General features: G+C 43.8%; 1 protein-coding gene across 2 annotated transcripts; it reads right to left on the bottom strand.

Moving 5' to 3' along the window:
* Positions 1-964: 964 nt before the first annotated feature.
* Positions 965-8,698, bottom strand: LOC146198869 (uncharacterized). Of its 2 annotated transcripts, XM_084594336.1 has the most exons (5): positions 8,428-8,697; positions 6,477-6,617; positions 4,776-4,864; positions 1,688-1,907; positions 965-1,439 (listed from the first exon to the last, which is right to left on the bottom strand). In XM_084594336.1, exons 2-4 carry the CDS (start codon positions 6,520-6,522, stop codon positions 1,710-1,712), a joined length of 333 nt encoding a protein of 110 aa, XP_084450462.1. In that variant the 5' UTR covers positions 6,523-6,617; positions 8,428-8,697; the 3' UTR covers positions 965-1,439; positions 1,688-1,709. The 2 variants fall into 2 exon arrangements, with proteins under 2 accessions (XP_084450462.1, XP_084450463.1); XM_084594337.1 differs by lacking the exon at positions 1,688-1,907 and having other exon boundaries at positions 8,428-8,698.
* Positions 8,699-14,998: the final 6,300 nt, after the last annotated feature.

Raw genomic sequence — 14,998 nt, 5'->3', positions numbered from 1 at the left:
TTTATCGAGGTAACTGTTTCGAGGCTCCAGGAATACCCTTTCAAGACTTGCCGTAATATATTCTCTCTGCAGCTACGATGAGCTTCTTATACCGCGTAATAAGCATAGGAAATGCACAGAAAAGAAGTGACTGAATTTAAAATCTGGCTCCTACGCCTCCTAAAAGCTGAAAGGTTGCCATGCGGCTCTGAATTTTTTTTTTTTTTTTTTTTTTTTTTTACATGTCTGCTCGGTGCATGGCTTATATGCTGTCTACTGCCGGGCACTACCATTCAAGCCTCCGGAGGCTTTGGCAGGCCTGCATTTGAACTGGGAAAAGGAAATAATAAATTTTATTATTATTATTATTAAGTAGACAAGTGGTCACCAAGCAATCAGCATGATGCCAGTACACATCTTTTTGTTACTGTTGAGGCAACCCTAGAGCGGCGGACGAGGGACGGAAACGATTTAAAGCTGGTCAAGTGATGACCATTGCAATTATTCTTTAGAGGCCAGTGACTTCCCTCATCAAACTGGAGTAGGTGTACATAATGAAATGAATATAAGTAGTACTTGCGTAGATGGTTTATTGAGCGGATTGCTTACTAGAGGAGAAGAAAAAAATTAATCTAGTCTAGAAGAAAAACTTCGCATCTAAAGTTAGCTAAGAGTATTTCTTTTAGAACCTCTCCGTCCCCAATACGAACAAGCCTTAAGTTCGTATCGATTTCCTTGTGTCCGCAATTTTTCAATTTGACGGACGTGCTGGTGAGGTCAGGCTATTGAACACGCTTCGTCAAATTTCTTTCTGTTCTTAGTAAATATCTATTCTACGACAAATTTTAGAAGTTTGGATGTTTGTCTGGATGCGAAATATACCTTACTGCAGGGAAAATTGCGCGTTCCATTCAAAATCTTGACATCAGGACTATGTGCACTACCACATAAAGAGGACGGTATACTGTGCCTTTGATGTCCCCTTATAAAAATGGGAACATCCTTTGAGTTCAATGTGAACTCAAAAAAGTCAGAAGGAAGCAACTTCCTCTGAACTGAGAATTGGCTACTGATTTTGAATTCACAGTGAATTAACTTTCTCTGACCATCCTGTGAATTTCCTGTGAATTTCCTTTGAGCTCCCAGTGAACAGACCGTTGTCAGTTTGAGTTGAGTTCACAGGCAGTGGCCAATTATTGGTTCAAAGGAAGTTCGAAGGAAAGATGACTATGGGATATTTGGTGGATGTTCGAAGGAAGTATGTTCAGACTGAAACATTTGTTTGTGTGAGCTTATATTTATTTGAATAGATGTACTTCCTCTGTTTAGGCCTTGCAATTAGGCCTGCTTTCGAAGACCCTGCGATAAAAAATCGGATCACTGCCCACAATCCCAGTGCAAACATGCGCAACTGCCGGTGACCACCTTGGCCAGTACTCCATTGAGCAAGCAGGTGTAGGCTGCAAAAAGAAAAAAAAAAACATTAGAAACATGACTGCAATGAACAAGCTAGAGTCCATCCAGCCTTCCTTCGCTTTTGTAAATTAAATATACAGAGCACGGACAGTGTGAGCGCCATGCAGGCACCACAGCATTATGCATTAAGGCAAGCATTATGGCCCTCACCATCACTGAAAAGTCAGCTATTTGGACAATATTTCAGAATGCTCTTGCATCACATGCACAGGCTATGAGCTCGAGGACTTACAGATAACAGCATCCAATTTTGTTCAGTCCAGTGCCTTTTTTGGAGCTTCTTCCTTGCGGGCATTGCAGACACGGCCATATAGTGAGCTTTCTTCCAGTTCTTCGGGTGAGAACACAACCCGCACCAAGTTACACGCAAACTTTGTTGCTTGATTGCCCGCACTGAGTTTCATACGGTCAATCAACTGCTGATTTACCATAATATTGCTGCCAATGTGCACCTGCAAGAACAAAAAGCAAATATTAGTACTATGACCAGTATTGTAACATAAAACAATATTCCTTGATATGCAATAAGAAAATGAAGGGGCTTTACAAACAACAAAAAACTTAGGCCAGCTTCAGAACATTCAAAGAAACCCCAAAACGCATAATTAAGGTCATTTGTTTGCAAGTAAAAATACACATTCAAGAAGCTGTACTTTAACATGTACAACAATGAAGGCATACAAAAACTATTGGATGTTTTTGACACCTTCCCGAGCGGTGTTTTGATCCAATTTTGAATGATGCCAAACATCTTTTAACATTTTTATTAGCGTAACCTAACAATTCTGTATTATGTATTTAAGGTAACTAGCCAAAAAGAGGGCACATAATGCCCCGCAAAGGATTGAGCGCTAACAGTGCATTGCTATAGCAGAAGAAAAAACAAGAAATAAGATTTTTTAATGACCTAATTTATGCTTGCATTTCAACAATTAAAAAAAAAACAGATTTTAAGTCAGAAAATAAAGGGATTTACTCATCATTAACATTGCAAAGGCCATTAAAAGCCAGTTTAGACAGAGCACAGTGCCCACATTCTCACCTCCTGTTTAAAAATACTAACATCCTTTTCGTACATCAGAAGCTCAACCAATTAAAAAAACTGCCAATGAAGGTTTAGTAAAAGCATGCACTCCCTGCTCTGTATGTGCTACTTTGAGGCAACATTTAGTTTCCAGCTTGCACAGGTAGCTTTGGACAAGCGCTTTGGACAAGCGCTTTGGACAAGCAGCTCGTCCTTGTAAAGCTGCCCTCAAGCCATTATGGACGAGTGTAGCTTGTCCTTGCAGGATAGATCCTCACCCTGAGAGTTTTAGGCGAGTACAGCGCTCCTCTGTGGCTTAGGTGATGCTCCATTTGACAGATGGCCCCACTGACCCGTTAACTGCTTTTTGTTCTACCGCTTGAAAGCCTTTTAAGCAGCCTTAATGAAAAAAATGGTGCCTGGTAGAGGCAACGCATGCACTGTTGGCCCGTCATCGCGGGAAAGAAGCTTTTCTTCGTTGTCATCCTCGTCATCCGAAGATGGCTCAGACACCAATTTTTGCATTGTTATGGGAAGCGAAGACGACAGTGATGACATGAGTAGTTTTTCCGACGAAGATGATGACAGCTTAGACGATACTATTGCGAGTTATGTGTCAGTGGATGAAAATTGACAACATTCCGATGAAACCCCCTGGGCTTCCATTCTTGGTCGTCCCTTGTAAAACATTTCCAGTTACCTCGCTATATGTTACTCGACTAGATTGCTGCTTATTGGCGGGCAGTTGATTTTTCCCGTAATGAGCAATAAACTTCACTGCGCTCATTTGACTTAGTTTCTGGTTCACATATTTTTGTCTCGGATACCTCCTTTTTTATTACACTACCAATAGAAACCAGCAGTAAAAATAAAAACTAAAGGGACACTTAAGCTCCACCTTTAAGGGTATGATGCAACCAGTGTAGGCTACCACCCAACATATAAAGCCCTGCTTTAACCAAGCTGAATCAACATGTCTGCCTAGCCTAGGTGTAGCAAGCCTGACTCAGCATTGAAGAGCACTGGAATGTTGATTCGTATTTCACCTTCCCACCTCAACTGAACGACCGGAGTTAGCAGCTCCTCCTAACTTTTGGATATCATGTGGTCTCGTTAAGCCACACAAATCATCGAAGAATGTGTGTTCGGCCAAGCCACTCGCCAGCGCCATGCTCTTGATGTTTCACTCACAACACAGACAACAAATTTTCATAGAATGGGGCCTTTAACAATATCGTAATTTTAAGCAATTTTAGCTAGAAATCTCGAAATAATAGTGCTCAAGGGGTTAAAGTGAAATTGAACTATTGTTGGATCAGCTTAAGAAGCCACAACTCCTCAAAGGAGACCCTCCTGGCAATACCATGGTGGTTAATTGTCTTTGACTTGTCAGAGTGACATTGCAGGGGGCTGTCAGGTGCAAGTGGATTATCTGCACATTAGCTTGAATACCATGATGACTGGCCCAAGTCGCTAAAATGACTGATTAAGGAGCACCAGCTGCGTTATTCGAGTTGTAGTGCAAAAAGATGGCCTTCCGCGATCGATAACCTAAGAAACTGCTGAATATTAAACAAGCTAATGGAAATCTCTTTTCTGATGAAAAGGGCTTTGCGAAGTATGCTCAACAGGAAGCGTAAACAAAAGTAACCTTGCACTTCCGATCACTACAGCTTTCACAAAAACTCTTCCAAATCAAAGTACACACGATTGAAGTAACAGTCACTAAAATGAAAGGAAGCAGTTGGGATTTTTTTTTCATGGTTGTTTTAAAGAATTTAAGAAAATAGCACTGTCTGTCTTTTGCTGTTTCTATTAAATTGACATTCATTTAAAATATCATTATGCTACTAATTATGCAGTCTGTGAGCCCAGCCTCATAACGAGCATCCCGGCCACGGCAGCCGCTTTTCAGTGGAGGCAAAACGCAAGGTGCCCGTGTGCTCTGTGTTGTCGGTGCACGTTAAAGAACCCCCAGGTGGTCGAAATTTCCAGAGCCTTGCACTACAGTATCTCTCATAGCCTGAGTCGCTTTGGACATTAAACCCTAAGAGCCAACCAATCATAAAGAGCATTGCTTCTTGCCTATCTATAAATTCAGTGACTGCTGACTTCATTCACATGGATAATGAGCCCCTCGTTTCCCTATCCCTGCACACTTCTCAATGGAAGTGCATGACTTGTGGCAGTGCTATCATAAAGCTAGAACCAAGTTCTTGTGTGACCCTTAAAAAAGTTTCATCGAGAAAGGCAGTAATGAGGACAACCATGCAGACACTAGACTAAAGCAACTAACCTGAGCCTCGGTTGGCGGCACAACTGCTTGTGTTGTACACGCAGCATTATTAACGGATTCCGTCAGCTGATTGACCAGCTCAGCAACATCTGAAAAAAAAAAAAAAGGAAAGTTTAAACAAAACATACTATTCCATCACTAGCAGCAGCAGCCCATGTAACATTCACCACAGGAGAAAAGCCTTTTCTTGCCCTTGACTGCATGACCAACCCCTTTCTGTCCCCAAATGCGCCATTCAAAATTTAGCTGCTAGACACTGGCATCACTCACGCACTCAAGGCGCCCTATCAGCGGTACATAATCTAGGGGATGCTGATAGCAATTGATGAAGCCAATGCTGACATCCCACTTATGATCTCTTTGTTTGCTGTGGAAATGCCTGGATTGAATTAACTGCGGAGGACGTTGTAACTACAGTGCAACTGACGGGAGCTGCTATTGCTTAGAATGAATTCATGGGTGCGGATGATGATGCCGAGATAGCTGTGAGCGCTTTAACAGAAGTTAGTCAGATCACATCCCTGAAACAGTTTGTCGGTAGCAAGAGCCTTGAAGAGGTCAGCATGCAATATACATGTATGGCGGCAGCAATACGCCATACATTTGGACAAAGGCTGACACTCGAGTGTGTAGCTGATACTCGATAGCCCATGCTTCACCTATCTCGTGTCTGTCTTTCGTGTCGACATTTGCTAACATGGTGTAGTGACCGAGTTAAGTTAGGCAGATTGCTGAGCCAGCTGTGCCAAGCTTGCACAAGCATAAATTTCCTGTTGTGAAAAAAAAAAGACACCACCTAAGTGACCAAAATGGCACAGGAAAATGAAGCGCATGCCATAAGGACTCCAAGGTCCAAGACAGGACGAGGCCACATATGATAATTTCATACAAAATTTAGATTTTTTGGTGTCCCTCCTGCGCTCATTCTAGATGCACCTCATCATTTGCAGGAGACTCTGAGGTTAAAATCCGAGGGAATCAAGGGTTCCATTCAGATACGCCGTCCACAGTAATGCAAGAGCACCACAGACCTGCCGCAGCCGTCTGGCTACAACTTATACCCCACCCATGAATGTGTTTGAACCTAATGCAGCTCTCCGGGTTCACTGGAGCGTTGTCACCGACCACTCCAGAACAGAAAGGAACCCGATCCCACGCCTGCTTTTCGGCCTCGGCTTGAGCAGCACAAACCAGCACAGGTGCTCACCTTGAGTGGCATTTGTTTACCATGCATTTTCATGCAGCTATCACATACGACAACAGGCTCAATCTCAGATGAATTCCGATCCCAAGCAATGATATGTGAAGCGCAAGTCACTGTAACACAAAGCATGCTTGCAGAGCAGGAGTGGCAGCAGTTCATCTGCTACGTGCACTGCAAGCATGGTGGTTGGTGGCGTCATGCAGCAGCGCCACGGTGTAGCTGAGCACTACTGTACACCACCTATAATGTGTTGCAAAGACAACTACAGGAAGAACACCGATCCTAATCCTCAGTGTAGGGGGAACCTTACTGCAGCAACATAATCTTACTGGTGCTTTTACCAGGACGTGCTACAGACCAAGAGGTCTTATTCATTTAAGAGTTAGCACTTGAATTTGTTATGCTTTACATAGCATCTGGTGACGCAGCAAATAATTTCAGTCTCATAGCAAATGAGATCAGCATTCCAATGGCTTCAGAAAAAAGCGATCACATACCAAGCATCTGACGTGCTTCATCTCTTGCGGCCTTATATTTCTTCATTCTTTTTTTTTTGCAGACTCCACTTCATCCTCAAGCTCCAGAACTCTCTTTTTTGCATCTGTTGGCTTAGACATTTTGTCACAGCTGCAGTTTTCCTGCAAAACGACATGTGGCAAGGTCTATTCACTAAATTGTATTTGCACTCAAATGCATCATACAAAAATTATTCAGTATAACGCATTGTGCAGATATCTGGTTCCACACATGAGATTAGCAAAATAGTGACCAAATGAAGACCACTGACAAGAGAAACGTAGCATGGACACTGTTTAGGGTTCAAAGCAACACTTCTTAAGGAGGAACATTAGCCCTTGAGCAAACCTTGGCACATAAAAGGACACGGTAATGTTTAACTGCGAGCTGACAACATCCAGCATCACTACTGCTCAAGCGGGCAGAATGCCCACTTGAGCAGTAGTGGACAAAACAAAGGATGCATTTCCAGAAAAACAGTTCGAGCTCCCACGCATACTGTAAAACATAGTCACTCTGCTTTATGGTAGGTTCATGGTGTTTTATGTCCCAAAGCGACTTAAGCTATAGCTATGAGGGATGCCGTAGTGGTGGGCTCACCTGGGGTTTTTTAATGTGCAAATGGCATCATACAGTACACAGTCAACTTGCATTTCACCTCCACTGAAATGCGGCCATGAATGCTGGGATTGTACCCATGTACAGTCGTGAGCTTTATGAAAGGGAGCACGCGATCCCGTGGCAGACAACCTCGTCCTGAACTAGTGGCAAAGCGCAACGGCAGCATTGAAAATAAAGTGGAGAGAGCGGTGCTCTTCCACCTGTTGGCCGTACCCTGTGCACTGGGTGCAACTTTTAGATCGGCAGCTAAAAATCATTGCAGCATTATGCTTTCAAGTAGGATGGACAGTTGGGCGAGTTGGTACAATTGCATAGTCGATGGAACAGCGCGAAAGGACGAAACACACTCTCTTCTTGTGTGCTTCGTCTTTTTGTGCTGTTTCACCCACTATGCATTATGCTGTTGGTAACTGATATCACTGCTTGCCTTGCTACGCTCTGACCTAGCGACCCAGCGTAGTCTGGTAACTCAGGCAAAAGCGACAGCCCAGGCCACTGCGGTCTTGGAATGGCGACTCCATGCACTGCACCCCCCCCCCCCCCCCCCCACACACACACACTTTTGTTTTCCGTTTATTTTTCTTTTTGAAATAAAGTTTTCTCTCTCTGCGCGAAATCTGGAGAATGGCTGGTAGCGAAGAAAGGAAGCATGTTTGATGCTTCAATAAAAGGAAACAAAGAAATGAACGTGAAAATAAATGAATGCGACAAAACGTTGGGCGCTTTTATCTGCTTAAACTTCAGTCGCCTGCAACTGTAGAAGCGTCCGTTTCGCTGCTACACTACCAGTTGTCTCGAAACGAGCACCCTGGGCATCTTTAAAACTTTTTCTAAATCAGCTTCAATAATCAAGGAGCTGCTATTCTCTATGCCGCACCGTACCGAGACAACAGTGAAAACAATTTTTTTTTTTTTTTTTTTTTTTTTTTTTTTTTTTTTTTTTTTTTTACGGAGCTCAAATTGGAAGCCTACTCCTGTTATCACGAAACGCCGAGAAATGCCATTTGCTGTGTAAACAGGGAGAATCAGGTCCACGTAACGACAGCTGGCGCGTTTATTCTACTTCTTATTTCCGCAAATTCTGTTCATTAGGCTTTTTTTTTTTTATTATTTCACGTAATTCCCGGAATCAACTGTCTACCCCGTGCACCATGTGCACTACTGTCACCTGCCGGTTAACACGATGCGGTCGTAATGCGGGCATGTAAACGACTTCGCGACACGACTCACCGCGAGTAGCAAAGGAAGCTGTTTTCACCGGTGAACATTATTACGAAAACGAAAAGAGACAAGAGACGTTTGACTACTTACCCACTCCGAGGCTGAACGCAGGAGAGTACGACCCCTCCTTCCATTGGACATGTAGTACTCCTTGGTTCAGAATAATCTTCCAGTATTTTGGATTATCGACCAGTTTCGCCTGCAGTTCTTTTGATTGCAGGTTTCTTACGGGGTATGCGTACCACTTCTGAGCGGTCGCCCATTTAACCAAGACGTGATCGGCCATTTGCACTACTCACGCTGTGAAAACACGACGAACACGACGAACGCGAACAATCAACTTCCTACAGTCATGAAATACATAGTGAAGTATGCCGCCGGCTGTTCTCACGAAAACGATAGCGCTAGAGTCTCAAGCGCCATTTCGAACGAATCAAAATTTTAAATTGACTTTTGCAAAGTTAACAAACTATTAAAATAAAAACTGTGATTAAAAATTAACCTTAATAGTTTGTTTTTTTACTAATGATAGTGATGCGTAACAAACGCAAATAATTTTAGCAAATTATTGTCACTAGCAACAGCAGCGCTCTTTTTTTTGAAGCGGAATTCTTGTGGTGCGTGTCAATCTTCATTGGTTTTACTCAACGTGAGAACGTTGGTTTTACTGGCAGTACTTGGTAACCTCGGCTGCGTGGGCTTCTTGTGCACGATGGTACCGATCGACGTCGCCGACGTATTAATTGCTGGTCTTTAAACTGTGATAGGAGGTAAACGAGCTTGACTTTCGTGAACAGTGTGACATCCGGCACTAGGCACGTCGTGAAGCGCATTTAACCGCAGGCTTTTGAAGCCGTTATCGATGGTGCTGCGATAACCGTCTACCCGTCGCCTACCTGTCGCACGCACTGGAAATGCCACCACGGTAAAAGCGTACTTGCGCTGCCACCACGGTAAAAGCGTACTTGCGCGACGTCAACGTCGCGCCGTACAGAGGTGCACTAAATCACGACGGAAGCAGGCCGCGCTTGCTAACAGCGTCGCTGCGAGCCAAGCGTTGCTAGGCTGCAGTGCCGACCCAAATACTGAAGAACCCTGCCAGCCCTACGCCGAGCTTCGTTGCGTACCGTGTCAGAGTGCTGAAGCAGCGGTCACGGATGTAGACGCCGTCTCGCGCATGCATCGCCATCGAAGCAGCGGGCTGCGAAAGCGATGAATTTGAACCACCTGGCATTCTTTAACATGTATGAAAATTCTTGAATGTGTTATATTTTATGTAAAAAAAAAAAATTCAGAGGGGCAAGACATAGACCAAGTAATGCCACACACACAAAAATAAGCACGAGAAATGCGTGAAAAGAAAGTTATCTTTACACTTAAGGACAAAGGGAGGAAGGGGTGAATATTCTTGGTCCTTGTGTAGTGACTAAGAAGAAACTCGCGCTAAAAATAAGATCTAGCCCATGAAAAAAAAAAATATATATATAGAATGGATTCAAAATAAAATGAAAAAAAAAATGAAAATGATTTTTACTTGCACAGCAAAAGAACGAATGCGATTGTGTATATTTTGATAAATGTATAATTGGTTTATTCTAAAAAGTTCAGAAGTTAAAAAAGTGCAAGGGATACTCATGAAAGAAAAAAACGAGAAGTAGAGCTGAAAAGAATGAGCTTCGTATGTTTTCACTTAAGAACGAAAAAAGAAGGTCATGATGCATAAAGAGTAAAGGGAACTTACTTCCTCTTTACTTGAGGACAAACGAAGGAAGGTCATTATTGGTATTGCCAAAGAGAGCCAGTTTAAAAATGAGCTTCCTTCTGTCAAAAGAAAGGAAAGTCTCAACAAGGTGAGTTCAAAGGAAACTTCCTTTAGTCAAAAGAAAGGAAAAGTCTATAGGAAGGCTGTTCAGGAAGCAAAAAGGAAAAACAGAGGAAGTAAAAAGGCAAATTCCATTTTCATAAGGGTCGCTCCCAAAGAAATGTCTCAGCATAACTGAAGCTTCTTTAACAATTAATATTTACGCTAGCGATACCCGTATTCTAATTTCCCGATTTTATCAAAGCGCCGTTTCTACTGTAATCTGGCAGAAAGAGGACGCTGTTTTTTCGAGATAACGTTGTTATTGTCCTTAAAACGCTTTCAAACATCTTCACATTTATCAGACGCTTGAATTATTCACTCTCTCTCTCTCTCTTTACAGTGGATCGCAGCCACGAAACGCGGTTTTTCAGTCGAAGTTAATGCTTCGGTTACCATCATTATACTAGCCCTCGTAGCCCTCGTAGCCCTCGTAGCCTTCCTCCTGACCCGGAACGAGACAAAGGTGCAGCAGAAAACAACGTGCGGGACGCAGGCCTGCAAAGCATATTCCAGACACCTGCTCGCTTCCATCAACACTTCATTCAGCCCTTGCGACAGTTTCACGCGATATGTCTGCGATGGCTGGCGGAAGAATCACAAGCTGAGCGTCAACCAGGAGACACTAGAAGCAGCTTTAGGCCGCCTACACCGCGCTGTTGCCAACCTCGACGTCCCCGATGGTGCTCAAAGGAGCTTCGAGCGAGCGGCAATTTTCTATCAGAGCTGCGATTGCGTCGGCAAGGGCCAATGTGACCAACTGCACAACGTCGTGACGGCGCTTGCAGAAGCCGGTGTCGTGTGGCCCCGCAAACAACGTAGCCCGGATGTTCTGCGGACCGTCCTTTTCACAGCCCTTCAGCTTGGCTGGAATGCGGTCCTCAGTTTCGAGATAACATCGCGCGGGAACGAAAACCGAGTACTTCTGCGGATAGCGGATGAATTCCATTTGCTGAAACGGAAGAGAGACGAGCACTTTCAATCACCAGGAGAGCGGCGGGAGCGGTACTTCGGAGTCCTGAGGAATCTGTTCGAGGCTACCGCAGGGCTCAGTGCAGAAAATGAGAGTCTCGTGACGTATGAGGAGACACTTCGCCTAGATTCCGATATATTCGACGACCTTTGGGAAGGCGCATACTTGACGCCTGTGAGGGCAATAGACGACAAATTCCTGTTTGGAACATTGCCTAGCTTGACGCCAGAACGCTTCAGAGACACCATGCGAGACTGCGGCGTCGTGCTGGGCCCTGATGCTACCTTCGTCTTCAGCACAGACGCCTTTAGTTTTATGCTTAATTTTATGCTGCTCTGGGGCGAACATGGAGAGGAGGCCATGCACCTCTTCATTTCATGGTGGACAGTTCAGCTTGCGGCGTTGTTCTCCAACCAGCATCTACTAGTCAACTTCTACGGTAGCCGACTGGAGGCCAAACGCGGGCACGAGATGTTTTGCTTCAGCAAGACCTTTCTGATCACTGGGAACGAGGTGCTTCACGGGTGGGTTGTTGTCTTGTCTTTCAAAAATTACAAATTTATACCACCTTGGATGGCTTTAGTAAAACACCCTGTACTAACGTTTTACTGCCCTTCGGATGTCAACGCGAAGTTCTACACAATTCACTGAGAGAGAGAGAGACAAACATTTAATCGGAGCAGGCTGAAAAAGAAAACTATTACAACTTTCAGTGAGAAAACATGAATTTCATCCGATAACATATATAGAACGGTCGTCTCTGACGCACCCTTTAAACTTTTTTATTTATAAATGAACTTTGCGATAATTGTTCTACTTCGTCATTTTGTGTGTAGGCTAATATTGCAATGTTTTACTATAAAAATACTGCGCACTACAGAGGGAGTTTCATGGTGATCCAAATGATAGTGCAAGTCGGTGAGCAGACCACAGACTGCTTGACGAGTTTTCATGCTGACCACCTGGAATTCGCGATGTCAAATGAACTCGACCCTGCTTCTTTCCAGTAAACAGTACTGATAGGATATATTTACTGACTAGTGTTGAGCGCCAATTACGAATTACGGGTCATTATATAGCATTCGTGAACAAGTTGTATGAACAAGCTATTCGTCGTCGTCGTCGTCAGCGCTCTACCATTTAGGCAAGGGAACACATTTATCAGCGTTCACTATTGTGATGTCATCCCTGCGGCAGGTGTGACTCAGAGCGACGGCCGATGGCAGAGAGAGAGAGGGAAATTTGGTGTCTCTATGGGTCATGTGTCTTTCATCTAATCTCTCTATTGACGTACGTCACCATTTCTAGTTACAGCAACTACTTCCTTCCCGAAACCCTGCGCCCTGCGGCAGAGGAGCTGGTCCTGGACGTCCGACACGCGTTCCATCGCCGCGTTCTTCGCTGGGGGAACTACAGCGAGAACGCAACTGTTGTCCATGACTGGAATTCGACAGCCGTGGCGCTAGCGTACTTATCCGATCTGCGATGGATGAACTCCTCTGGTAAACATAGGCAGTTCGTGTAGAGACGTACGTGAGAGTCCCATCTAAGCGACGTCAGCAGATATCAACAGCTGTGCGAGAGGCTTTTGTGCGTGACTAAATATGAGGACATCGGAACTCAGGTTGAAGTATGTCAGGAAAAAAAAACTTCCGCCCTGAGCATCCACGCATGCAATGGGCATACTTTGCCCAGACGGACTATAGAGCCCTTTATTTATTTATTTATTTATTTATTTATTTATTTATTTATTTATTTATTTATTTATTTATTTATTTATTTATTTATTTATTTATTTATTTATTTATTTATTTATTTATTTATTTATTTTACAGGTACTGCCAGCCTTGTTATCAGGCCTTTGGCATTAGTGGGCAGTTCAGGTGAACAAAAGCAAGAACAGCAAACAAGATACTAGACACTAAAGAATAAATGATAACAAAAACATGGGAGAATATTTACATGATGAGGTCATTTGACGAGGAGAGGCACATGTAACTATGGATTGGGCGCAACTGCGCAGAGGAATGAAGAAATAGTTGGGGAATCAACAGTGTCGGCGGGTAACACATTCCATTCACAAATAGTACGCGGAAAAAAACGAATTTCTAAATGCGTTAGTCCTGCACGAATGATCTATAACTTCTTTGGTATGATATGAACGTGTGGAGCGGCGATTAGCTGGTAGAATATATAAATTTTTATATATTCCCAACTGATTACTATAGAGTAAATAGAAAAATTTCATCCTATCCCGGTAACGTCGGAATGCAAGACTTTCGAGTTCTGCAGATTCTAGAAGGAGTGATGGGGATGTGCGCCAGCTGTAAGAGTTAAAAATGAACCTAGCTGATTTTCTTTGCACTTTATCAAGTTTGGTGGTATTAGTTTGTGTATGTGGATCCCAGACAATCGCGGCGTACTCTAGAATGGGTCGGATAAATGTTTTGTAGGTCAGAATTTTTAATTTCAGGTGAAGTGTTTCTTAACGTACGCCTTAAATAGCCAAGTTTCTTCATTGCCTTATTGCAAATGTGTGTTATATGTTCATTCCACCTAAGGTCTGATGTAATTATTACAAGTACTTATAGCTGACAAGGAGACGTAGGGTCGGTGCCCCTGAGGTTATGCTGCCGACGACTGTATTCCTGAGAAGGCATGTACTCATGATGACGGATTTTGGGCCGCTGTGCATTTATAAGTCTTCGATCTTTAAAACAGCTAGGCGTAGCGAGATGTTTTGAAGCGTTACAGCAATTTTGTCACTTTCACAAAAGGAGAGCGGTATAGGCTGTTCGGCGTATGGATGAATGAGTTGAACAGAATGTAGACTAGAGAGGGCTGTCAGAGGATGAAATCGCTGTGGCCAATCAGAGCTGGCGGGTGGAAACGTCGAGGTCGCTGATGAGGACGGTGGCCTTATCTCCTGGCGCGCGTTCGCCTCCACGGGACACAACTGCTGGGTGCTTTCCGCTCTGAGCAATGCGTCTGGGCGCTACTGCGAGCGCCTTTCTCCGATGACGTCATGCGGGATAAGGACTAAAGCCGACCCTGCCCACCCGCAGGCAACCGTGAGGTGGGCGTGCCAGGGTATTCTACCATTCCAGACCTTCCCGCGGACTCTGCCTTGCGAAGCTGTTCTTGATCGATGTGCGAAGCCGCTTATCTTAGCACAACCAGCTTAAGAGTTTTCTTTTTTTAACTGCAACAAATTTATTAGCAAAAATTTGAGAATGAAAATATATTAATGAAAGTGCATTCTTTGTATTACTCAATTTTGTCCATTCTTTATAATTCCCCGTTACCAACAGACGCCGTTAGTACCGCATTCAAAGAACCTATGAATATAAGTCCCGAGTGCTTGGTGCAAATGGTTGTCATGCTCACCAGGGAAGCGTGCATGTATGCTCACTTTTAGAACGGAAAGCTCTATTTTCTAAGCTGCAAAGCCGGCTATTTCTGAAACTGCATGATTTTGATTTAACGTTGTGAACCTAGCATAGCAACAGGGTGTCTTAAACCAAAGTTTAGTGTGGTATACCATATTCCCTTATGTCAATAAGGTCCACCATAGTAGACATGAGCGCTGACCCTTGACTGTTGGCCAGAGCCCTCAGCAAAATTTGAGCCGCGTCGTCCGAACATCAGCTAAATTGGACCAAAATTGGCGTTCAAATATAATAGACCGCAAACAATTCTTCGGTTACCACCAAAATTTGCCGAGTCCATCCCAAAAATTAGCTCGGGACACCCGAAAATTGACCTCGCCAAATTAGTCCAAAATTGGTACCCAAATGCAATCGACCGCACCCAGTGAGGTAGTCGCA

This window comes from Amblyomma maculatum, chromosome 2, assembly GCF_055883805.1.
Source record: "Amblyomma maculatum isolate TAMU_Amacu chromosome 2, ASM5588380v1, whole genome shotgun sequence".
Lineage (NCBI taxonomy): Eukaryota > Metazoa > Arthropoda > Arachnida > Ixodida > Ixodidae > Amblyomma > Amblyomma maculatum.
This window is presented reverse-complemented; position numbering and strand designations above follow the sequence as displayed.